Source organism: Amphiura filiformis, chromosome 7 (genome assembly GCF_039555335.1).
Source record: "Amphiura filiformis chromosome 7, Afil_fr2py, whole genome shotgun sequence".
Classification (NCBI taxonomy): domain Eukaryota; kingdom Metazoa; phylum Echinodermata; class Ophiuroidea; order Amphilepidida; family Amphiuridae; genus Amphiura; species Amphiura filiformis.
The window spans coordinates 7,289,552-7,317,493 of record NC_092634.1 but is presented as its reverse complement, the minus strand read 5'-3'; the positions used below and the strand labels follow the sequence as shown (position 1 = coordinate 7,317,493).

The window sequence follows — 27,942 nt, the reverse complement described above, 5'->3', positions numbered from 1 at the left end:
AATAGGTTGTTATAAACTTCCGTGTTTAACCTTGTATTGTTTTGGCTGCTTCATTATGACTTTCGGTGGGTTTAAGCAATTTCAAACAAACACAAACAAAAGGCACTATACCGAAACACTAGGTAATTTCTTTGCTATATTGAAGTTCTGGCAAAACTGTATCCAGGCCGGGCACCCAGAGATATCGATCCACAATGCTAGTATTTCACGCGTGGATTTGAAATTTTTCAGCTGGTAGTCAAAAATTATGGAATCAAAACGGAAATTCTGACAAAACTATGATATATCGCTCACGGTGATGTGCGTTAGAAAGTTGGGAAAAATCCTTCTTTAGCGAACTATATTACTTTGAAAAGCTAAAAGGTTGATCCAAAAAAAGGCTCGCGGGCAGAGTTGAAGCCTATCAAAATCGAAAATCTTACACTAAATGACTGAATTTCACGACTAAGTTTAACACTAAGATTTGAAAAAAAAATACAGTATCAAGCATTACAGTTTTTCCTGACATTTACTGAAAAAATGAAAATTATTGCTTTTCATTTGGCCGAGAAAAAATATTTTACACTGAAAAGGTGTAACTCAAAATTTTGTTCATTTGAATACCAAATTCGATCGTTTGTATTGCCTTATTAAATGACTGAGTGAGCCTTGCAGAACAATAACAATCGGTTGTCCAGCGTCCTAACTGTTAGTGTCTATTTTGGAAACGGTACAGATCACCAGCTTCACTTTGACCTCGGACCTGAACTTGAAACATAACAAAATCTTTTGTACTGTGTTGGAGTGTGTTTGTGTGGTAAGCTTTGGAGCAGAAAATCCAATCAATGACAATTTGCTATATATATTCCGTATATTATTATTAAGTTTATTGTGTATCGTAAAGCAGGTAAGATTTTCATTAATTTATCTTTGATCTCCGAAAATGAGTGATGTTTTAGCCATTATCATATGAGCTAGGCTAATATAAATTATTGAATTGTTTATTTAATAGTGATTCATTACACGGCAGTCAGATATATCGGTAGCGATACACCTTTGCATAATTATTTTCTGTCTGATGCGCGAGAGGCGCAAGAAAATTGATAATTTTAATACTAAAATGGGCCAAAAATAGGGTTAATTCAGGTCAAAAACACCAAATGCTCAATTGCAAATGTTTGTAAAGTTTATCTCTGCATTTTGAGGCAGGGTATCAACTCCCCCTGTACTAGATGTATGCACAAAATATATAGGCCTACCTATATGTCAGTGGCGCTGATGAATGGTGTGGTGGGAGGGGGTGGAGGGACAGCTCACACATATATATCGCCAATCTTGCATACTCGGTTTTATAACGTTTAAAAAACGCTACAATACCATTTTTTTTTAAAGTTATCAAAATGTTATTGTATAATATTTTGGGGCAAACAATTTAGCAAAATATTTTAAATAATATTGTGTATGTTAGAATATTTTGCATCAAGTTTTTCACAATGTTGTTTTAATGTTATTAAAAACTAAAACTAGCATCGGAATGCTAGTCATATAGGTCACTGACGAGCGCTCAATTATATGCACTTACAAGATGAATGACAATAGCTGTAAAACTTTTATTTCTCACAGATTCAGTAACCCAAGATGGCAATGATGTTATCACATGAAGAAGCTGTTAGGTTCCTTACAGATGTCCTGAAGATAGATTCCATCCCAGACAAGCTGACCAATGACAAAGCTGCCCTTCTGGATGAAATCATCAATCTCTACCAGCAGAAGATTCCAAAGCAATATATAACTATAATATCCAGGAAATATGAAGATCAACATCTGTCTACAATGGAAGACATCAAGACACAAATGCTAAGTACTCATGGAGGCATGTGTTATGATAATAATGTCTTCATGAAGCATCTTTTGGAAGCATTGGGTTTTGAGGTTTGTCTCAATGCATGTGACATACAGATGACTAATGTACATGACCATGTGTCAGTTCTTGTTAAAAACTTAGTAAAACCTCAAGATTTATACTATGTTGATGTCGGCGCAGGAGATCCATTCTTTCGAGCCATTCCATTGGATTTTGACAAAGAATCACCTGTGTACAAGTGTGGTTTCCAGGTCTATAAATTTGTCAAGGAAGGCAAAGAGTTCAGTTGGTGGCAGAAAGTCAATAGGTCAAATTCAATTTTACCCCTAAATGCGGAAGACATTATAATTGATGGGTGGAAGAAGTACATGACATTCACATTGGAGCCAAGGGAAATCGAGTACTTCAGAGACCCTATGATCAACAACTTTTTGAGCCGGAAGATTCCCATGCGTGTAGTGGCATATCCTGGGCAGAAGTTACTAGCCATCCTGGGCACAAGTATACTGCATGAAAATGATGAAGGGAAAATTGAGAAGACTAAAATCACATCTAGAGAAGAACTTGTAGGTCTCTATGGGAAATACTTCCCCCAGTTTCCTGCTGATTTGGTTACAATTGCTATTGACAAAATGAAGTACAACTTTGAAAAGTGAATAATAAATTAACTTGATGAAAAGTACAACCATGGTATATTATATACAGTATGAATATCAATTGTATAACAGGAAGAAGAGATTGTTTGGAATTGGATGGGAAAAGGTAAAATAGTTATAATTACTATACTTTTAAAAGGGTTCGTCAACTCTCAGAATAATCAGGGTAATGTATCATTCTGCGACCATGCTAACTTCACCAGGAATGGTGTTCCACTTCGCCACCTATTATCAAAGAAGGATGGATACCACCTCTCTTACGAAGGTACAAAATTGTTATGTAGTAATCTGAGATGTAAGGTAGAAAAGGTATTGAACATCCAGTCAAGATATCGACAGAAGGTCGAAGATAACCATGGTAACTAAGTAACTATTTGGTAGTTTCATTTTTCTTTTCCATTCAAGTTTTCAAAATCTTCTTTAAGTATTGCTGCTTGGAATATTGATGGGCTGTTTTCCCGCATTGGTAACACTCGTACTTCCAAACTAGATTTTACTGTTGTTCAAAATTTATTACAAAAAAATGATATATTTTGTTTAACTGAAACACATTGTGAAATATCTGATATTTTGCAGTTAGATGGATATCACATAGTTCAAAATCATAGGCCTCGTTCAAGAAATGCTCCTCATGCATTTGGTGGTTTAGCAGTGGGGATTCGTTCTACTTTAATTAAAGGTATACATTTTTAAAAACAACTCATTCTGAATTTATGTGGATAAAACTGTGTAAACGCTTTTTTGGTTTAAAGCAAGATGTTTATATTTGTAATGTCTACATTAGTCCTATTCGATCTTCTTTTAGTTCACAAAGAGATGATATTTTTAGTTTAATTGAAACAGATATTGTTAAATTTTCAAAACGTGGTATTGTTGTTGGTGATTTTAATGCCAGGTCTAATACTGCTCCTGATTTTATTATAAACGATTCTTCAAAATATTTAGATGTATCCTCTGATTATGTTTGTGATGCTTATATGAGTAGAAATAACTTAGATGCTGCAAACCCTGATGTCCATGGTAAATTACTTCTAGATTTATGTAAAAGTAGTGGTTTACGAATTGTAAATGGTCGGAAGTTGGGGGATTTTCTTGGTAATTTTACATGTTTTAACCATCGTGGTTCACCAAGTGTTATTGATTATATGTTGTGCCATGTCGATTTGTTTGATGATGTTGAATATTTTCATGTACATGATTTAGTTCCTTATTCTATTCGTTGTATGATATCGTGTACTCTTAAATCAAATTGGTGCACTTATGACCACATTCATGAAGATGTATTTCCACTTAATGAACTTCCTACACAATTTGTATGGAATACTGTATCCTCTAATGCCTGGAAAACCGCGGTTTGTCAACCAGAAGTTAAGTTATCTGTGGAAAACTTTTGTTAAGGTTTAAAAATAGTGGCTCAGAAAAAGTTGACGATATTGTCAATGGTTTCTCGGGGTTAATCGATTGTATTGGTGATACAGCTGGTTTAGTTAAAAAGGTTTCAAAAAAGCCAACTGCCTTGTCTACAAAAAAGAAAAACAGTAAGAAATGGTATGATGATGATTGTAAATCTTTAAGTCGTAAATTACAATCTTTGGCTCGTAATATTAGACATCAACCTTACAACTTGACTTTAGTCCATAATTATCGTCACCTTAAGAAACAATATAAACAATTGCTTAATAAGAAAAAATCCGCTTTTAGAAACGGAATCTTTCATATGTTGGATAAGTTTGAGAAAAATGATCCAAAATCTTTCTGGAATCTTTACGAAGATTTATGTGATTCTTCAAAATCGTCTACTGATAATCCAATTACACCAAAGGAATGGTGGAAACATTTTAATGTGTTAATGAATAGACACATACCTCATGGCGATGGTCAGTTCGAGAATTTTATTAATAATTTTTGCGATAACCATGATTTTCATGATAATACAATTAATTCTGATATTACAATCAATGAAATTATTACAGCTACCAGGAAATTAAAAGCTAAAAAAGCTCCTGGGTTAGATGGTGTACGAAATGAAATGTTAAAAGAAGGTATCATTACATTAGCACCTGCTTTATGTGTTCTTTTTAATTAGAGTCACGCGGTAGCCGTGACCAGCAAGTTTTTAATAAAAAAGACTGATAAAGAAGACTAATAACAGATGCTCCCGCGAGACTATATTTACAGCTAACATTAAAACACTTGACTTCTATTGTTCGATGTTATTTTTCGCTGGGTACAAAATGTATCTAAAACCATGCTAAATGTTATTTACAGTCCCAGGTGTAATATCTTGACAACTCTTTAATTCAAAAAGGGCCACCAATCCTACAGGCAATCATTGTTCGTAATAAACAAATATTTTTGCTTCCATTTCACGCGGTATTTCATAGCGAAAATTAGTGGCAAATCATACTGATCCAGAATTTTTAGACACTGCTACAGGTCTACCTGGTTATCACCTTCACACTACTTTTTCAGATTCACTTCCAATTATACCCTAGCAATTTCTGAAATACCGTACATACAAATTCCGAACCCCATTCGCCAAAAAATCAAGTTTTTCACAATTCTTTTGTTCTTTTCGGACGACACATCAATTCATATAATAAATATTGTACATCGACACGCTATTTCACAGCCGAGTCTCGTGGTGTAATGGTTAAGGCATTGAACTCCTAATCCGGGGACTCGAGTTCGAAATCCGATGACCAACTTGTTTTTTCAATATTTTATGAAACAATAATTTTATTGCCAATAATCAAGGATAACACAATTTTAATCATCCAGTGCTATTTATGATATTATTTTTTTTTATCAAAGCAAGATGTTTGATTCTCAGGGATATTACTTATTGCATTAAGGGCCTATTTAAAAACAACCAGCCGCTAGCTGAACAAATAATAAAAGAAATCTTTTTATTAATTTATTTATTTATTTAAATCTGAATAACACAAGAAACTACATCAGGTTACCAATATTTTTCTCATTTTTAGTTCTGTCCTACCACGGGGCGAATCGCATGATAATAGGACAATAGGCCTAAAACATGTGATATGTATGAATGGTTGTTGAATCGATCTAGAGACCTGTCCTTTTGTCATCTTCAGCTATCGTAGAACTGTATTCCAACATGACTGTCATTTCAATTGTTATACCGTTCCGGTTGGTTTATTGCATACACTCTATAGGTGTGAAAAATTATTATAGTATGGAAGGCCAGCAGGGACAAAAACGTATCCAAAAAGATACAACCAAATATGGAAGGCCATTAAAGTCACGTATAGTTACATAAAGACAAATTAGCAAAGCGGCAAAAATACCCAAATGCCTATTAAAAGGAGGGACTGTCCCCATCACAGATACACGGAACCCCCGATAGAGAGCAGGGCTTGAAGAATGAGGGAAATTAAAACGACAAACCGCGAAAGACCGCCAACAACCGCCGCTTAATAGGGATGTCAAACTAGATTGCCCTACATGGTTACAAAGAACCACAAACCGCGAATTTTGGATATCCACCTAAATTGCCCCGCGGGGCTACAAAGAAGTATGTTTATCCAACAAGCATAAGCTATAAATTACCCACTCCCCTAGAGATCAGGGCTTGAAGAATGAGGGAAATTAAAAACCACAAATCGCGAAAGACCGGCAACAACCGCCGCTCAATAGGCATGTCACACTAGATTGCCCCGCAGGGCTACAAAGAACCACAAACCATGAAATATGGATATCCAACCAGTTTAAAAGACAAATTAGCCACCGATAGAGGCCAGGGCCTGAAAAATTAGAGAAATTAATACCACAAACCGCGAAAGAACGCCAAAAACCGCCGCTCACTAGGGATATCCAACTAGATTGGCCCGCAGGGCTACGAAGTACCACAAACCGCGAAATTTGGATATCCAACAAATTAAAACCACAAACTGCGAAAGACCACCAACAACCGCCGCTCAATAGAGACATCCAGCTATATTGCCCCGTAGGGCTTCAAAAACCACACACCGCGAAGTATAGTTATCCAACAAGCTTAAACTATAAACCCCTGATAGAGGGTAGAGCATGAAGAATGAGGGAAATCAAAACCCCAAACCGCAAAAGACCGCCAACAACCGCCGCGTAATAGGGAAATTCAACTAGCTCTATAAATCTAAATAACTATCAACCGCAAAATTTGGATATCCAACTAGATTGCCCCGCAGGGCTACAAAGAACCACACACCGCGAAGAATAGTTATCCAACAAGCTTAAACTATAAATTAACCCCCGATAGAGGGTAGGGCATGAAGAATGAGGGAAATTAAAACTACAAACCGCGAAAGACCGCCAACAACCGCCGCTTAAGAGGGAAATCCAACTAGATTGCCCCGCAGGGCTATAAAGAACTATCAACCGCGACATTTGGAAATCAAACTAGATTGCCCCGCAAATCTACAAAAACACCAATCATGGTTGGCATGAAGAATGAGGGAAATTAAAACTACAAACCGCGAAAGACCGCCGGCGCCAACAACCGCCGCTTAATAGGGAAATCAACTAGATTGCCCCACAGGGCTACACAGAACTATCAACCGCGAAATTTGGATATCCAACTAGATTGCCCCGCAGGGCTACAAAAACTACAATCATTAAAACATAATTATCTTGCTAAGTCGTGGCACTTAGACGCTTCCGTTGTATATAAGCCTTGCTACATATACACGCATTTCTCAGCTTCAATTTGAGGTAAATCGCACTGACTCTGTGTCTCGCTGGCATCGTCAACATTGGGTATGTGTTGTTCATATTTACATTTTCTTAGTTGCCTTGTATAAAGTATATTAAAATGTATATGTATCCCTATTAACATTACAGTCACGCGGTAGCTGTGACCAGCAATTTTTTTAAATAAACGGCTGATAAAGTTTTATTAAATTATTTACTGTCATAAATCAAGGATAACATATAATTTCAAACATCTATGTTTCGTTTTATTCGTTTTATGGAGTACTTCGTAACCCGATGACTTTCCAAACTAAGAGCTGCTTGGCTACATTCATAAAAAGAAATAAAATCCACCAAAAAAACGTTGACAACGTAAAGAAAGCAGCAAGTTTAAAAAGCCCCCACCTCGGCTCACTTTTTGAAACTTGGTCCCATTTTGAATATCAACAGCAAATCGGTGTTTTTAACGTTTAAACAATAGCATCATTGCCATTAACATGCCTACTTGTTATTCGTTTAATTCAATCATTGATCATGAACTTAATAATTATTATAAAACAAAACATATATAGGATATTGGCCAAGAACAACATAATAACCTTTCTGATCGTTCCAGAATGCTAACAACTTAATATCGCATCGGCACATTAAAGATACATAACACTTCTGGAAATGTTTTAAGTTGATAATTATGACAAAGTTTAAATCAGTATCTTTTACAAATGGGACCAAGTTTCAAAAAGTGAGCCGAGGTGGGGGCGTTTTAAACTTGCTGCTTTCTTTACGTTGTCAACGTTTTTTGGTGGATTCAATTTACAATTGTGGTAAGTTTCCTTCTGCTTGGAGACTAAGTACACTTACAGTATTACATAAGAAAGGTGACAAAGGTGATCCAAAAAATTACAGAGGTATCGCTGTGTCCAGTAATTTGTGCAAATTATTTTGTTTAGTTTTACACAATCGTTTGGTGACTTTTACTGATAAAAACAATACTATACCTCCAGAACAAATTGGTTTTATGAAAGGTTCACGAACAAGTGACCATGTTTTGGTTTTAAGATCACTTATTGATAAATATGTAAATAATGCAGTTAAATCAAATCTATATTGTGTGCTTTATTGATTTTTCTGCTGCATTTGACACCGTGTGGCGTGGTGCTCTTCTATTTAAACTTGTACAATCTGGCTTACATGGTAATATTATTAATATTATTCAAAGCATGTACTCAGAAGTTATGTTTACTGTTAAATGTGCTGGTAAAATGACCAATACGTTTAAGACTTCTGTTGGTGTTAAACAAGGTTGTATTTTAAGTCCATTGTTCTTTAATATTTTCATTAGTGATATACCACAGGTTTTTGATGATAACTGTGATCCTGTATACCTTGATAATGACCCTCTATCTTGTTTAATGTACGCGGATGATCTCGTTATTCTTTCTCAAAGTGCTACTGGCCTTCAATGTGCTATAAATAAACTTCGAGATTATTGCTTAAAATGGAAGTTGTTGGTAAATATCAAAAGTCTAATATTATGATATTTAATAAGCGTGGACACATCTTGAAAAAATTTGAATTTAATTATGGTGATGATATTCTGCAGATAACTGATGAGTATTGTTATTTAGGTATTATTTTCACACCTTCTGGCTCTTTCAAAAATGCAATGGTTCGTTTGAAAGACAAGGCTTTAAAGGCATATTTTAAGATAAGAGAAACTATATACGGTAGTTCAAGTAAATGTAGTATTACACTATTCCGTACTCTTATTCAGCCAATTATTTCATATGGTTGTGAAGTGTGGGCTCCTTATTTACTTAATACACTCAATGATAATAATCTTATTAACATATGTGATAAACTACCTGGTGAAAATGTACATATTAAATTCTGTAAGCTAGTTCTTGGTGTTCACAGAAAAGCTACAAATCATGCCGTCAGGGGTGAGCTTGGTACTTAACTACTTCTAGTAACCATGTTATCACTTTCAATAAAATATTGGTGGAAACTTAATATTAAATGCATGAAAGGTCATAATTCTCTTGTTATCAAAGCTCTAATTGATAATAGAAAATTAGAAAAATTTTCCTGGTCTACTGGTATTCAAAATATTTTCACTCTAATCAAACGTGAGGATATCTGGTCTAAACCCATTCTTTTGTCTAAAAGTAATTTTGATAGTTTAATTACTTCATCTCTAAAGTCAGTATTTGATAAATTGTGGTTATTTTCAATCAATAATAATCTATCCAAATTACGAACTTATTGTAAATTCAAAGATAGCTTCACCATGGAAAATTACGCTATTTTACTTAATCGTTCTAAGAGATCCGTCTTCTGTAGATTACGTATCACACCACTCCACGCCATACATAAATTCTCCCAGTCACATTTCCCCAATATGAAATTTAAAAAAGTAAAATTTAAATTCTGCTTCTTTTAAAATTTGGCAGAGGCGGGGTTCGAACTCACGGCGCCGCTTATAATACTCTATGAGCCTAGCGCCTTAGACCACTCGACCACTTGTCTTCATGGAATTCATTTGAAACTTATTTGAAGATATAATCGCAACTTCAATATAGGCATACCACGTGACAAGCAAAAGCAGAAAACGTACCATATTTTGGAATTTTATTTGCCTAAATACATTAATGTGTATTAATAGCGCTCAATTGTTGTTAATCCGACCATAAACATGATAAATGCGCGTCTATATGGACAATACATGATATCGATTTTGACACGTGCTCTGACGGTGTCAGTACATTTCCATGGTCAGTAAAATACTATAGAGGAACCTACCATTTTTCTTGTATAGACGTTCGATGTTTTTATCAATTACATAAAAATTCCATTTTAGACCCCAAATGTTTTTTCGGGAAATAAAAGATTAGATTACCATAAAAACGAAACAGTAATCTTTTGCCGGGTCTAATGTAATATTCACATAGGATTTTCAACGTTTTTTCTATCCTTATTCTTGCTCAATTAAAAAAATTTTTTGGCGTATATAAAATTGAAATAAAATTCTCTGCCTCTTAAACGGCATCAAATGCGCCATAATTGGGTATCACGAATCGTTATAGGTCCCTATATGATGTGCAGTTAATATTCATATTTTCTTTTATACAGAGGATGCTTCAGTTTTGACAGGAAAAATATTTTCTTGAAAACCCTCTCACTCGGTTATTTTAAAAAGGTAACCACGCTTCCCTAGAATGTGCAATAAATTAGCATTAAAATTTTTCTTATTCTAACAGCAAGCGTTTCTAGAATGTATTTTGGCGAAATGTGGTGTGATTACGTATTAGTGCTCATTTATTAAGGATTGAGAGAGGGCGTTATTCTTCACCAAAAATCCCACCAGAGGATAGACTTTGTGTGTATTGTGACCTTAAGGAAGTTGAAGTGAATTCCATTTTATTATACGTTGCTCTTTTTATACCAATTTGCGAGATAACATGTATAAATATTTAGATGATGCCTTTAATTTTCTAATTTTACCAGACTTAGATAAATTCAAATTAATAATGAGTGCTAATGATCATGAAACTGTTCATGTAGTAGCTAATTTTATTGCATCAGCATTTAATAAGCGTACGTTAAGCACCAGTAGGACTAACTAATTGCATTGTTTAGTCAATCTAGCAGTCAAGTTATTATATTTGTAGCATTTATAAATTACTTTATAATTAATAGTTAAAACTATTATTTTGTATAAGTTATTTTAAGGTGTTTCATGTTTGTATTTAGGCCTATGTAGGCCTATATAGTGTTTCTAGTTTGTTTTTTGATTATACCTTTTGTGAGGTGAATGTCAATAAAGAATCTGAATCTGAATCTATCGCGTGCTCGCGATGCGCTCTCGCGGAGTATCAACGGGAGTGTGCGCGGAGTACAGTCCGCGCATCGGAAAAGCACTACAGTGTGACTAACAGGTGCATCTCATCGGACCAATAATTATAGGCCTTATTTTCAACACATATTTCAATATTAAGATATCGAACACGTGCACACACCAAACACGTGCATGTAGGCCTATTTTTATGAGAACATGACTATTTCCGGAAGGCCTCCCAGCAAACATTGTAATATTGGCCCAGTAATGGCTTAAACCGGTCTACTTCTGGCAATACCGGACACGGCTGACGGAATAACGCCAGTACACATCCGATACTGGTTAATGTTTGGCCGCCGTTTTCTTATCACGATAAGCTGTGCCGTACTTGGTCCATTATTTGGCCAATTGAAGACTACCTGAATATGGCATCGAGTCGGCGTGTACATACTGGCCCAGTTGCGGCAGAAACTTGTTGGCCGGGCTTGTAGGCCCCGAGTACCGACCCTGTATTGGCCCAATGTTGCATTAACGTGGGCGTGGTTTTGAAACCCTGATATTTTTTACTATCAAAATACAATATTTGATCATTATCATCTTCATTTTGAAGGGCCATCACATGTTATTATTATTATAAAGAAGAGGCAGCGAGTTTACGCTTGTTCCGAATATTTCATTTACTGCCTTGTAAAGAATCTACGTGAGCAAGGCATAATTTATTGTTATCTGATGACACCATATAATATATATTTCATTTATCAATGGCTCAGTTTTGTGAGTTTGGTTTGTTATCGAACTTTAATACTTTGCACATCAGCTAGGGCCTAATACCAATCCAATTATGCTGAGTGCAAGTAAATTTCCTTTTGAAAGGAAATATCTGGTTGAACAGGTGAAACTGACCAATAATGCCTCAACCGGGTAAAAGAGGAATAGAAGAACACTGCACAGCTAGACGTGGACCAAAAAAATAAAATAAAATAAAAAGGACCAAAATTGGACCATTACCGTTTACTTATGGTTTCATAATGGGAATATATTGGCAATATTATACTGGCCCAGTACAGTATTGAATAAATTGGACCTGTACTGGGCCAATTTCAACCCATTTTGGCCCAGTGCTGACAATATCTATTGGGCCAGTTGAATGCCCGTGTGCACGACTGTACCGGACCAATACAGGCTGCCATTCTTGGTCCATTATAGCAGCTTTTATAGAGCCAGTATCGGGCCGATTGTAGGCCCCTATAATGTTTGCTGGGCTATGAACCGTTTTTGCGTTCACGTTTCTCGCGATTGATTTCGGGGATTTCATTACTTTAGTAACGGCCTATATCCACGTCCAGATACTAATTTCGGTTTCTCTAAATGTGGTAACAGGGCAGGGCTTGGAAGAGGCGAATGATTGGTTTCCATCTGCAGATTATGGGTTTGCCTACCGAAGTAAGCATCACACCTTTAAAACAAACAGAGTTGATAAAGTTGTGTCTTGGGTCTTGATCATTGAGAGACGCATTTCTTAGTAGTTTAAAAAGTCAGGGCAGGTATATGGGTAACGAGTTTGGGTAATTAGAAATAGGCCTATCACGAGAAGCGCCCGACCCGAGAACCGCGAAATCTAGGCCTAGTATTATATAATTTGCAAGTGAAACTTGAGAGTCTCACTTTTGTAGGTAGGAATATTTTATAAACTGCAAGCTTAGGCCCCTTTTACAAAAGATAGACCTTGATGAAAATCATAATTATTCGAGGCCTAGGCCCACTAATAATATACAATTTCATGTAGGGGCCATAGGCCTATAGGCCTAAATTGTCCTATTTTGTCTTAAAAAGCTCTTTATTAAACGGGGGTTTTAATACACGTGTTAGTTAGCATATCTATGCTACTTAAACTGCATAAAAGTAGACTTTGATGAATTTTATGATATTTGTAATCGATTAGGGATAAGTGTTCATAAATAATTTGGTAGGGGGGTGCTGGAAAATATGTAGGGGGTCATAAAATTTTAGGAGTTCTGAAGAGGGGGGGTTAAAAAAGTTTTGGGTGTATGAACGGGGGGGGGGGGTAAAAAGTTTTTGGGCACGTAGAGGGGGGGGGGGTAAAATCTTTAGCAACATTAGGCCTAGTCCTGAAACAAAAAATATAAAATAGCCTGAAATTTTTTTTCGCGTGCTATGCGCGCAAATGTTCCCCTAAAACCAGAACAAAAGTTCATTCCATCCAGATAAGGGTATTATTTTGATCAGGTCCTTTATGTATTTTGAAAAGTCATCATAATAGGCCTACTATTTACAGAGTGTCCGTCCGTCCGTCCGTCCGTCCGCGCGCTATCGCGTTCGCGTGCCCACGGTTCGCGTTCTCGCGGTGTGCTATCGCATGCTCGCGGTGTGCTATCGCGGAGTATCAATGGGCGCGGAGTAGGCCTACAGTGCGCGCATCGGAAAGCATTACAGTGTGACTAACACTAACAGGTGCATCTCATCGGACCAATAGGCCTATTTCTCCCGATTGATTTCATTACTTTAGTAGGCCTATGGCCTACAATGTGGTAGCAGGACAGGGCTTGGAAGAAGCGAATGATAGATTTCCAGATTATAGGTAGACCTACCTAACTACCGAAGTAGGCCTAAGCATCACAGCTACAAAACAAAGAGAGTTGTTGTGTCAAGTTTGATCTTGATCATTGAGATACGCATTTCATACGGTATTCGTTTATAGGTCAGGGCAGGACGGGTATAGGCCTATCACGAGAACCGCCCGACCCGAGAACCGCGAAATCTAGTTCAATAGTATGAAGTGTTAAAAATTGTCTTGTTGTCTATAACTTAATTTTGAGGTTTGTTTCAGTTCCTTCTGATCTGCTCTTTTAATCACCAAAAGACTGCAATAACTTTGTTCTTCTTTAGTGTTGACAATTTTTACAATAATGTTTCATGCAGTAGGCCTACAGATTATTAATTTGCTAGGCGGAGGAATCTTGGAGAACCGGGGTAGGCCCTACACCGTTTCCACCCCCTAATTTTTCCATGGGGGACATCCCCCTAAAGATCCTAGGCCTAGTAGGAGAAAAAAAACCCGGTAACTGCCCTATGCAACTTTTTTAACACATTGAAAAGCACCGTGTTTTGGGCCCAAATAGGGTAAAATTGCAAAATTGTGCGCTTCGCGATCACACGAAATAGCAAAACACCCCATTTCGGCAGTAGCGTAGCCAGGGGGCAAGGGGGCCGGAAAGTGCCCCCATGACAAAGATGAATGAAAAATGAAAGATAAAATCTGGAGGGCAAAGGAAAAGAATAGGGGCAAGGAACCCCTTTTCCAAATTCACCCTGATCATGGGCCAAAATAGGCCTAGGCCTACATGTAGTGTAAAATACGGCGTTTGCGCGCTGTAGGCCTATATGCGAACATTGTCACAATTAAGGCATTTTCATCCCCATCATGGGCGAAAATAGTGTACAAATGCGGGGGGGTCAAAATAGTTTTGAAAATAATATGAGGGGGGGTCAAAAAAGTTTTGGGTTCGCGAAGAAGGGGGGAAATTTCGACATGAAAATTTTTTCCCAGCCCCCCCCACCAAAGTATTTATGAACACCCCCTTAGCGGTATTTTAATAATTTAATTTGAAAATAGAAAAACGCATATCTACGTGTATTTCATTGGGATGCTTATTAGGTGGTGTGCTCGTTGTTGTGGAATACAAGCTGTTTTTAGTGCGCGATACGCCATTGATCGATCGTGACCTCAAGCAAGTACAAAGGAAAGAAACCCGGTGTTTGCTGTTTATGTTTATGTGTGCCAGGGTAAGTTTAAATTTACAATCCTCATGATATTGTTATATAAATATGACAGGATATCTAGCTCCATGCCCTCGATCCATGATGTTACCATGATAACGTACGGTAAGATAATACAATTACAATACAATTACATGAATACATACATGTGCATGGTGCCATGGACAGGTAAGCTTACATTTACAAATTACATTGATTACTGTCTGTCCTTAGAGACTCGATTTTTATTTATTTGAAAAAATATGGGTTAGAATAAAGTCATGAAAGAAAATGTTCAAGTGGACCTCGGACCTAACAAGATTTTTTGGTAACATTTTGAAAATGTTTTTCTTCATGTCGACTTTTATTCAATTTTGAGTACTTTACGACAATAAAAATTAAAACAGGACCATACAATTATTCCTAATGATAAAACTTTTGAAAGGAAAGTCCATTTCACAGTTAGAGACCGATCTTTATTTACGGCAGGGGGGGTAATGGGCGTTTTGGAAAAAAATATTGACAAAAATTTTTTCGGATTCCCCCTTGTTTTCCCGAATTTCTCCATTTAAAACTTAACATACAGCACCAGACTAGATATTTTCCCCTATTTCATTAGACCATGATGATTGGGCAAACATTTTTTCCTTTTTTAATATATAGTGAACATGAATTCTATTTAATTTCAAACTTTGCTGAAGGAATTCAGTCAGTTTGATCTTACTGAAAAGCAGGCCAGTTTGTTCTTTGCGTTTTTAACAGTGGATCCATGCCGCGCTTGAAGTATGCGCAGGAGTCATGTTACGCAGATGCGTACGTACATGTTAGGACTATGCGGTTATACGGGAAATGTGACCTGCTGGTATATTAATGAGGAATACGCAGGTAGGCCCTACATATGATGGATTTTGTCCCAGTAGTATTTGTGACCGTTCACGGCGAATGAGCCGTAAATTCCTCCCCGGTCAATTTTGTTTTATTTCGTGTTTAAAAATAAACATCATAAACTTAAAAATGGTATATCATTTGACTTCAAACGATATCCAAAAGCGGGGTTATGGTTTGTTAAACTTTGCTCCATCAACAAAATTATAGCTTTTTACGTATTTACATACATGTGTCTCTTTTTCCACATTGCTGGCAATAAATATCAAACAGTCATAATTGGCGGTCATTTCAAATCATCCCCAAGTCAAAAGTTCGAGGTTTAAGAAAGTTATCTCATTGTAAATTTTTGGTTATGCATAGCACATACAAAATACAATGCCTGGTAACCCACCACTTGAACAGGATTTAGCAAAAGCAAACAAAGACCAGAGCTATTAAGACTGGTCTGCTGTATAAATCAAATAAGTGTTGGCAGACTTCAAAAAATGATTTTTCTTCAAACTTTGTGCATGGATGCACCTTGGGTCAAAGTCAACAGGAATGACATTCATCTCGCCTCTGCACCTTTGGTTGCCATGGCAACCGCCAAAATGTAAATTTGCCCAATTTTCAGCATTTTCTGCATTTTCACATGTAACAAAATGTAGAAATATCAGGTCAGATTTCAGGATTAAGGAAATCATGTTCAGTACCCTTCTTTTATACAGTGAATAAGACATCCTTCCTCTCTATAAAAATCATGTAAACACAAACAAATCACTTTCAGAAGTGGGTGAAACCATTATGTAAAATAGGGGTGTTTTTCATTATTTTCGGCCATGCCAAAACTTGTGTTGGGAAAATTGATGTAACCCCAAAGTAACACTTTTCTCACAATTATCTGCTCAGGGTAAGTAGATAAGATGTTGGTCTAGTAATATCATGAAAAAAAAGTTTTGGTAATTTTCGTACGTGGGAGCAGTGTTGCCAGAAAAATTGCACAATTTTCAGTTTTTTAATTTAATATATTATGAAAAATAAGGGCTTTTATCCACCTAGGGGATGATGATGCATTTTTATGATATTAGTATGAAGACATTACCAACTGTAGTGCATGAGTATCAAGTATTTCTGCCTAAGTGTTGCCAGAAACCTCACTTTTGTGACGTTTGAGATTTTATTTACAATGGAAAATGCTGATTTTAACAGACAACTCTCTTGTTAATTTTATGCAGCACTCTAGTATTGTTATTTGGATTAAGTGCATGGTGTGACATGATTTGCATTGGTTTCTACACCAGTGTTGCCAGTAGTATTGCCTTTTCAGGTGCTGTTATAAAGTAATTTTCATACGTGGGAGCAGTGTTGCCAGGAAAATTGCACAATTTTCAAGTTTTTAATTTAATATATTATGAAAAATAAGGCTTTTATCCACCTAGGGGATGATGATGCATTTTTATGATATTAGTATGAAGACATTACCAACTGTAGTGCATGAGTATCAAGTATTTCTGCCTAAGTGTTGCCAGAAACCTCACTTTTTTGATGTTTGAGATTTTATTTACAATGGAAAATGTTGATTTTAACAGACAACTCTCTTGTATTTTATGCAACACTCTAGTATTGTGATTTGGATTAAGTGCATGGTGTGACATGATTTGCATTGGTTTCAACACCAGTGTTGCCAGTAGCTTTGCCTTTTCAGGTGCTGTTATAAAGTAATTTTCATACATTAGGAGCAGTGTTGCCAGGAAAATTGCATAATTTTCAGTTTTTAATTTAAAATATTATGAAAAAAAGGGCTTTTATCCACCTAGGGATGATAATGCATTTGTATGATATTAGTATGAAGACATTACCAACTGTAGTGCATGAGTATCAAGTATTTCTGCCTAAATGTTGCCAGAAACCTCACTTTTTTGACGTTTGAGATTTTATTTACAATGGAAAATTCTGATTTAACAGACAACTAACTATCATGTTAATTTTATGCAACACTCTAGTATTGTGATTTGGATTAAGTGCATGGTGTGACATGATTTGCATTGGTTTCAACACCAGTGTTGCCAGTAGCTTTGCCTTTTCAGGTGCTGTTATAAAGAAACAGCGAAACCAGTTTTGCTAGTAACATTGTCTATTCAATGAAGTATAGCGTGAAGTATAGCGGGTCCTGGTCTGCTATTATTCACATGTCAATAACTGTATTGCTAGAAAACTCACTTTTGTATTATCGAGGTTAAATTTACTGTTTAAAATAAGTGTAGTATACTTTACTTTGCTCACTGTGATTTCAACACCAGTGTTGCTAGTAACCTTTTCAGTTTATTTGCGACGGCGAACCTGATGAGTTCGAATTTCAACCAGCCTAATCATGAAGCTCCCGTGGCCAAGCGGTTAAGGCGTAGGTCTCGTAACCCTGAGGTCCTGGGTTCAATTCCCAGGCTGGATCATTTTTTCTTCTTGTCTCCTTTATTATTTGCGGCGAACCTGATGAATAACAATGTTTATTTATATAATTCCCGTCGATCCTGCCACTGTTTTTCCGTGTAATATTTGTGAACTTGTAAAAACAAAGAGTCTGATCAAGCAAACTGTTTCAAAACTTAAGGACATATGCATATACCTCAACATCGACACCTAAACGTCCGTATATCAAGAAAATTGAAAGCTTTGTGGAAGGTTGTTCCTGTTTAGTTACAAACAATGTTTTGAACAATTTCAAAACATGTAATGTTTTTAAGCACTATGGGTCTTTTTATCTTTTCAGTTTCCGTAAGTCTTTTGTTCAGATACGAAAACGCAAGGGATTCAGTAAGTTACTGTAATCTGACTTCATTGTTAACTCTGAAGTACCAATCAGCCTATTTCAATAGAGGTGATTGCTTATGTCAATAAAATCGGGAGCACAGATTATGTTAACACCAGTGTTTTTAATGGCCTAAGCGCCTCTCGTCTTTAACATTGGTAAATCTATATTAATTTGACAAAATGCATGCCAATCCGAATGACAAAGTCCACTTTTTTCTGTAAAAACGTTGCAAATAAGCCCTAAAATCACAAAAGGTCCGCTTATGAGCCTGTCGAACCCCAAAGCACGTGTGCATGGTCACAGTGTCGCCCTTCCATCAATGTCTATCTCCCTATTTTGCTTCCTCTTGCCCCCCCCCCCCATAATCAGTCTCCCACCTCCCTCCCCAGTCCCTACTCTCTCCTCTCGAGTTCTTCTCTTTCTAGTCTTTCAGTCTCTCCCTCTCCTCTCTTTCTTCCTCACCCCTCCCACTCTCACTTGTTCAGTCTCAAGTATTTCCCTCTCTCCCTCCCTCCCCCCCTCCCTCCCTTGCGAAATTTATCAGTATGATCCATGACTGAAAATAAGCTCTGCAAAAATAAACATTTAAAATAAACCCGAGCCTTGCATATAGACCCAACCAATTATCAGATTAGCTTGCCAGTGATACGAATGAATAGAATACATTATCTTTGCTCCAATGCAATTCTTTTGTTGTATTTCAATATAAAACATGATTACCAAATCACCACTTGTACGCGCCTCATTGGGAGATATTTGACTATTTTAGGCGCTCGTTTCATCGCCAATATGAAAAACTTTTGCTTATAACTTGGCAAATGGTTAGTATATATTTCAATGCAAGACAATTTTTACGAGCCACTTACGTCTAGGCGTAAGTGCATATACACCAAACACAAGTCAATTGAAGCGTACAATTTACCGCGAATTTAGGACCGTAAAATTTAGACTCTTCTTTTGTCTAGATTAGCACCCAACCGCACATCTCAAAAATAAAAGAAAAAAATCTATATAACTTACCAAAACGAAAACTGAAATTCACGAGCTTCAAATTTTCAGTAACTAACAAAAGGCTAGAATAAAAGATTGGCCACACCTGGGAGACTACCACTTCAGAATAACAATGACTTACAAAAACTATTACGGTTACGGAAACAGAAACTGAAAAGATAAAACGACGGTATGTCTGTAAATGTCGGTTGGCAATCTTGTATCTTCCGTAATGTGAGTCATCAAATGAGATGAAAAAGGGTACTCTGCTGCATCATATCTAATGTATGAACTGCAACAGACATAGCTAACCATGTCACCTCTTTAGATTCTTCTGTAGCTTTCTCAATTGTTTCAAAATAACTGAAAATGTTACTAGCAACACTGGTGTTGAAATCACAGTGAGCAAAGTAAGGTATACTACACTTAATTTAAACAGTAAATTTAACCTCAATAATACAAAAGTGAGTTTTCTGGCAATACTGTTGTTGACGTGTTAATAATAGCAGACCAGGACCCGCTAAACTTCACGATTTGAAAAAATTGTGTATACTATGTATACCAGTGCTGTTAACCTCCTTTTCTGTACGTTTGTCAGTAAGAGTGTCATTATCCTGTAAACTGACTTGAATAGACAATGTTACTAGCAACACTGGTTTCGCCGTTTCTTTATAACAGCACCTGAAAAGGCAAAGCTACTGGCAACACTGGTGTTGAAACCAATGCAAATCATGTCACACTATGCACTTAATCCAAATCACAATACTGGAGTGTTGCATAAAATTAACAAGAGAGTTGTCAGTTAAAATCAGTATTTTCCATCATCAATATAATCTCAAACGTCAAAAAAGTGAGGTTTCTGGCAACACTTAGGCAGAAATACTTGATACTCATGCACTACAGTTTTTAATGTCTTCATACTAATATCATAAAAATGCATCATCATCCCCTAGGTGGATAAAAGCCTTATTTTTCATAATATATTAAATTAAAAACCTGAAAATTGTGCAATTTTCCTGGCAGCACTGCTCCCACGTATGAAAATTACTTTATAACAGCACCTGAAAAGGCAACGCTACTGGCAACACTGGTGTTGAAACCAATGCAAATCATGTCACACCATGCACTTAATCCAAATAACAATACTAGAGTGTTGCATAAAATTAACAAGAGAGGTTTCTGGCAACACTTAGGCAGAAATACATGATACTCATGCACTACAGTTGGTAATGTCTTCATACTAATATCATAAAAATGCATCATCATCCCCTTGGTGGATAAAAGCCCTTATTTTTCATAATATATTAAATTAAAAAACTGAAATTGTGCAATTTTCCTGGCAACACTGCTCCCACGTATGAAATTTACCAAAACTTTTTTTTTATGATATTACTAGACCAACATCTTATCTACCTATCCTGAACAGATAATTGTGAGAAAAGTGTTACTTTGGGGTTACATCAATTTTCCCAACACAAGTTTTGGCATTGCTGAAAATAATAAAAACACCCCTATTTTACATAATAGTTTCACCCATTTCTGAAAATGATTTGTTTGTGTTTACATGATTTTTATAGAGAGGAAGGATGTCTTATTCACTGTATAAAAGAAGGGTACTGAACATTATTTTCTTCATCCTGAAATCTGACCTGATATTTCTACATTTTGCTACAATGTACATGGGAAAATGCTGAAAATGCTGAAAATTGGGCAAATTGACATTTTCGCTGTTGCCATGGCAACCAAGGGTTTAGAGGCGATATGACTGTCACTCCTGAAGACTCTGACCCAAGGTGCATCCACACACAAAGTATTAAGAAAAATCATTTTTTGAAGTCTGCCAACATTTTTTGAAAATATCTGATTTTTACTGCATAGTGTTCTTAAAAGTTCTATAGCCATCTAAGGTAGAAGCTTATTATCCACTTCAACAACAGGCCTCGAAATAAGAAGAAAAATCTAAGAGTCAACCGGACCCTTGACCTTGAAATTTCAAGGGTCCTCACCAATTTTCAAGGGTCCGACCCCCGACCTTTGTCTTTATTAGCTACGGCTACAGTATGTAGATTGTAGAAAATTAAATATCCGGGTTGAAAACTTGATGGGAAACTAAAAGGAAAGTGCCCAGGGAGCTGGACGTATAATGTGAACCAGATCTTCCAGTGGAACAACAAAACTAGAATTTTCTACTCTTTGCCTGGTTCAATTTTTACGGGTCACACGGACCCGTACCGTAGGAAATTTGCGGGTCCGCGCCTACTTTCACTGGTATTTGACGCAAGGACGCGCCTTATTTCGAGCGCTGTTCAACAATAGGATTATTGATTAGTTTTTGACTATCAAAATGAGACGGATGTTGGGCCAGCTTAAGTTACCGATGAATACGACCTTCGTACACATTTTACACCGTAACTCAGAATACAATTTAGGGAATTTACGGCTTATTTGTGCTGCCGGGTCACATTTGACAAATGAGATTACTGAATTAGTATCAAGTAAAGGATAATATTAGTTATCCCCTGTTTGTTCATGCAATACGAAAAATATCACTGGTTTTTAGGTCGTATTCGGCTTCATGGAATACAACAGTAGACCATTGATATTTTCTTGTTTCTCATGAACAAATAGTGGGTAACTGCACTCATTGAAGCCGTTCAATATTATTATGTTTTTGAATAAATAGCAGAGTACAGTATATTGATTCAAAAAATGTGAAAGCATCAAATTACATAAGAATAATTGCATATATGTACAAGTACGTAAGAGCTTGTGTAGTTTCAAAACAAATTTGAAAACACATTTGTTCCAAAATGCTTTTAATTGACTCTTTCCATATCATGAACTATACAACACTGATGAACTGTTTTTGTTATTAATTGTTATAATATGTTTGTATCATTGTACATGTACATTGGTTGTTTTTTGCAAAGGGCCATGAGCGTCTCTCGACGGATACCGGCGCTTTATTAAGTGTACATTATTATTATTATTATGTAACATTTAAATATTATGAAAAAGTTATATCACACAGGGGACTGTAAATATCGCACCAGCCAAATTTGTACGCTACGGAGCCTGAAGAAAAGATCCTGCGAACCACAAATTGACACACGTATGGGCGCTGCCGTGGGGTGCTAACGGCAACGCGGGGGGGTGCTGCCCGGTGCTAATGAACACGTCGCCAGCTCAAGCATCCAACGCGATCCGTAACGTGTACATGTATAGGACGCGGCCGGTAGTTCCTGGGTACACGATTACAGGGTCAATGGCCGCTTCCACGCAGTAACATACTTCAGTACTGAGTGTCAGGGCCCTGGTAATATGCATCAAATAGCATAAAATACAAACAAAAATATCTACCAAAGGTGAATTGGGGAATTGTACGGAACAGGCAGGATTTTACCTTTAAAAATATAATGAATCGGGTAAAATATAAATGGAGTTTGGGGAGCTTCACAGATAATTGGCGGATGTTACAATCTAAAGTCTGTATAGGTTTGTGCCAGGTTTGGTTACAACCGGCCTAGTTGATGCGACTTGATTGTGATGATTCACCATGGCAGCAAAATTACAGTGCTTTGAATCCTCTAAGATATGGAAGAAGTCGCTATAATCCCAAAATTTATGATTTTATTTATTGTCGCTAACTCAGTCTACGAAGTCCCGCGCATCATACATGTATAGAAAATGTTTCTGTCCAGGGTTCGGTTTTTGCCGGCAAAAACCTGTTTTTGCCGGCAAAGTGGCAAAAACCTGGCAAAAACAGTTTTTGCCTGGTTTAAACCGGCAAAAATGGCAAAAACTGGCAAAAACTCACATATAGTCACTCAAATATTAAAAAAGTGACACAGAAAGCTCATAAACAGTAACACACAACTTTTAACGAATCATTCAACATATTTTTTGTCTCATTAAGTCCTTAATATGAAAAAGTTTTGAATTTGATACATGTGCCACATTTTGGTTAACTGCACTTGAGCAATGAAAACGCATGCCTTTAATTTCTTAATATATTGCTTATAATTACAAAATCTGGCCTTGTTACACTCTGGAACTTATTTTTGTAACTTAATTATTTGTTTTGAGATGAAAAAACTGAACTATAAATCACTTTTTTTTTTTTTGCCATTTTTGCCGTCAAAAACTGGCAAAAACTGTTTTTTGCCAAGTGGTTAAAACCATGTTTAAAACCACGGTTTTTTCCACCTCTTGGCAAAAACCTCAAGAACCCTGTTTCTGTCAGTCTTCATGTTCGCCAAAATTATGAGGTAAAGTGACAGAAACCCCACTGGATATTTTGGTGTTGAAAAAAAAAAAATAAAAAATAAAATATTGGGATTCATATAACACCTTTCACATGTATCAAAGCGCTTGACTCCGCTGTCGTTAGAATACATACTTGTATCAGTTGCCCTACAATGCCCAAGGCATGCACGCACATACTTTTGGGTGGCGCTCAGTCAGTGAATAATATTCATAACATTTCCCCATTTCACCCTTGGTTGATGAATTTGGCGCCCGGGGGCTCAGGCACGTGCCCCATTGCCCCCTACCCACAACCCCACCTCCATCGCTACACCATTGAAAACTACACTCTGTTGAGGCACAATTTTGGCTGATTCAATGATGTTTAGATGTACATGTATTAGTTGGGACATGTGTATATAAAGCATTACATAATTTACAAAAAAGCAAAAAAAGCAAAACTTGCCATTATGTACGACAAATACTTTCTTTGTATGATATGCATTAAAGGCTTTTTTTTTTACCTCAAAAGATAATAAAATAATCAGAGAAAGAAAAATGCCTACATTATAATCATTTATGATATTTGGATATTAATATGTACAGGGTGTCCCATAAAAACATCACCCTCATTGTGCCCTCTTTTTCTACTATTTCTGAAAGGTTAATCAAATATATTTTGAGGGTTCTATTTTTATTGGGACACCCTGTATACATAGAGAGAGGGAGGCTTGTTTATTTGGCAAGATATGACGGAGTTGGTCACAAAATTGCTTCAAAATTACTTTGTATATACATGTAAACCGCTGTAGGACAATTTCTAAATGCTGACACATTTTAATTTAAGTAAACTCATTTATTTTATTATTTACTTTTTTATTCATTTTAATCTTCCTGACAATACCTGCATCGTAAAATGTATTCAGTCATTATAAGCCAAACAAACAGCCACTAAATTAATTGAATGTTGTGGTCAATATGCTCATGGTGATACTCTTATCTATTTTTCTTCCAGAATCATGAATAATTTATCAGCCAATCAGGTGGACCGTATGAAGAATATATCAGCCAATCAGGTGGACTGTATGAAGAATTTATCAGCCAATCAGGTGGACCATCTACCATTTCATAAATGCAGGTACTGCAGTCAGAGATTCTGTTATGATACGAGTCGATATTTGACTCATTTAAGACACCATGAAAATTGGGTACATCCATATTGGAGTGGCTCCTACCAACAGGCAGTGGTAAAAACTGCGAGATTTGTAAGGTGGCACGACACTAAACGACAACACGTATGGGACGAGATCAATGCCAAGGAGACACCTTGTACAAATAGTGTCGACGCTGCTTTTACCAAGAACCATTGTAACAAAAGTATCAAAATCATACTTGAAAGAGTCCATCTCAAACTGTACCAGTGTGAATATTGTAAACAGTGTTTCTCAGATATTGGTACGAAAACTACACATGAACTGAACCATGCCAAAGAAAAACCTTATGAATGTCATTTCTGCAACAAGAGTTTCTCCAAAAAATATCGCAGAAATAGACATGAGTGGAATCACACAAGCTGCTATCGATGTAGACATTGCAGCGAGATGTTCCTTGATCCAGTTACTAGGTCTAGACACGAAAGTGTTCATATCAAAGAGAAACGTCAACAAAAACGCCAATGCATGTATTGTAAGAAGATATTCAAACGACCAGCTGATAAGATTAGACATGAAAGGATTCATACCAACGAGAAAGCCTTCAAATGTCAATATTGTAACAAGGGTTTCAATGATCGCAGTTTAAGGATTAGACATGAAAGGATTCACACTGGCGAGAAACCATACCAATGTATGTATTGTAAAAAGTGTTTCTCAGATGTAAGTAACAAAACTTCACATGAACAGATTCATCTTAGGCATGGAGCAGATGAAAAGAGTGCACAAATAAGTGTCATAAAGACTAAATATGAACGAATTCTTACCATTGAGAAGCCTTACAAATGTAAACATTGCAAGAAGACTTTTTCTCGGTCAAGTAAAAAAACTAAACATGAACGGATTCATACTACTGCAGAGAAACCTAACAAATGTAAATTATGTTACAAGCGTGTCTCAGATCCAAATGACAAGACTGCACACGAATTGATTCATACCAAAGAGAATTGTCACCAATGTACATATTGTGAGAAGAGCTTCATTCGGGAAAGTCACAAGATTAGACATGAACGGATCCATACCAAAGAGAAACCCTATAAATGTACACTTTGTAGCAAGAGTTTCTTTGATCCAAGTAACAAGACTGCACACGAAATGCAACATACCAAAGAGAAATGTTACCAATGTACATATTGTGAGAAGAGCTTCATTCGGGAAAGTCTCAAGATTAGACATGAACGGGTTCATACGAAAGAGAAACCTTACAGTTGTGAATTTTGTTGCAAGCAATTTTCGTATCTTAGTAACAAGACTGCACACGAATTGATTCATATCACAGAGAAACCCTACAAGTGCACGTTTTGTAACAAGAGCTTCTGTACATTAGGCAGCAAAGTTATACATGAACGGGTCCATACTAAAGAAAAACCTTACAAATGTCAATTTTGTAACAAGAGTTTCTCGCATCTAAGTACCAAGAAAGGACACGAAATAATTCATCTCAAAGATAAACGTCACCAATGTAAATATTGTAAGAAGTTCTTCTCTCGTGGAAGTGAAAAGAATAGACACGAACGGATGCATACCAAAGAAAAACCTTACAACTGTCAATTTAGTAACAAGAGTTTCTCGCATCTAAGTACCAAGAAAGGACACGAAATGATTCATCTCAAAGAAAACCGTCACCAAAGTAACAAGATGGCACACGAATTGATTCATATCACAGAGAAACCTTACAAATGCACATTTTGTAACAAGAGTTTCACATACCTAAGGTCCAAGATGAAACATGAAAGGATTCATACCAAAGAGAATCGTCACCAATGTATATATTGCAAGAAGAGCTTCTCTTGGGCGAGTAAAAGACTAGACATGAACGGATACATACCAAAGAGAAACCTTACCAATGTAAATATTGTAACACAAGTTTCTCGGATCCGAGTGCCAAAAACAGACACGAAATGATTCATACCAAAGATAAACGTCACCAGTGTATATATTGCAAGAAGTTCTTCTCTCGGGCAAGTGAAATGACTAGACATGAACGGATTCATACCAAAGAGAAACCTTACCAATGTAAGTATTGTAACACAAGTTTCTCAGATCCAAGTGCCAAGAAAAGACACGAAATGATTCATCTCAAAGATACACGTCACCAATGTAAATATTGCAAGAAGATCTTCTCTCGTGCAAGTGAAAAGACCAGACATGAACGGATTCATAAAGAGGAACCTTACCAATGTAAATTTTGTAACAAGAGTTTCACTGATCCAAGTGCCAAGATGAAACACGAAATGACTCATCTTGGAGAGAAACGTCACCAATGTATACACTGCAAGAAGTGCTTCTCTCGGGCAAGTACAAAGACCAGACATGAACGGATTCATAAAGAGAAACCTTACAAATGCACATTTTGTTGCAAGCTTTTTTCCGATCCAAGTTACAAGACTTTACACGAAAGTTATCATACGGAGAAACGTCACCAGTGTACATATTGCAAGAAGAGCTTCTCTAAGGCAAGTCATAAGACTAGACATGAACGCATTCATAGCAAAGAGCAACCTTACAAATGTAACTTTTGTTACAAGCGTTTCTCAGATCCAAGTAACAAAACTTCACACGAACGGATTCATAAAGAGAAACCTTACAAATGCACATTTTGTTGCAAGCTTTTTTCCGATCCAAGTTACAAGACTTTACACGAAAGTTATACGGAGAAACGTCATCAGTGTACATATTGCAAGAAGAGTTTTTGTAAGGCAAGTCATAAGATTAGACATGAACGGATTCATACCAAAGAGAAACCTTACAAATGTAAATTTTGTTACAAGCGTTTCTCTGATCCAAGTAATAAGACTGAACATGAATTGATTCATACCAAAGAGAAACCTTACGAATGTAAGCATTGCAGGAAGAGATTCTCCACTGAATTTAGCAAAACTATACATGAAATTATTCACCAAAATAAAAAGAAACCTAATGATGACAAGAAATTGTCACCTTACGTCGAGTGCACAAAGAAGAAAGGCACGAAATCGAAATCTAGCAATTCTTGCAAAGGAAGTAGCAGT

General features: G+C 36.5%; 2 protein-coding genes across 2 annotated transcripts; both read left to right on the top strand.

The window, feature by feature from the left end:
* The first annotated feature begins 860 nt into the window (after positions 1 to 860).
* On the top strand, positions 861 to 2,533 carry LOC140156240 (uncharacterized). Its single transcript, XM_072179237.1, has 2 exons — positions 861 to 886; positions 1,603 to 2,533. Exon 2 carries the CDS (start codon positions 1,618 to 1,620, stop codon positions 2,497 to 2,499), a length of 882 nt encoding a protein of 293 aa, XP_072035338.1. The 5' UTR covers positions 861 to 886; positions 1,603 to 1,617; the 3' UTR covers positions 2,500 to 2,533.
* A 12,243-nt stretch (positions 2,534 to 14,776) lies between these two features.
* LOC140156690 (uncharacterized) lies at positions 14,777 to 27,504 on the top strand. The gene is made up of 2 exons (XM_072179626.1): positions 14,777 to 14,836; positions 24,736 to 27,504. The coding sequence occupies exon 2, from the start codon at positions 24,740 to 24,742 to the stop codon at positions 26,834 to 26,836; it is 2,097 nt and encodes a 698-aa protein (XP_072035727.1). The 5' UTR covers positions 14,777 to 14,836; positions 24,736 to 24,739; the 3' UTR covers positions 26,837 to 27,504.
* The last annotated feature ends 438 nt before the right edge of the window (positions 27,505 to 27,942 follow it).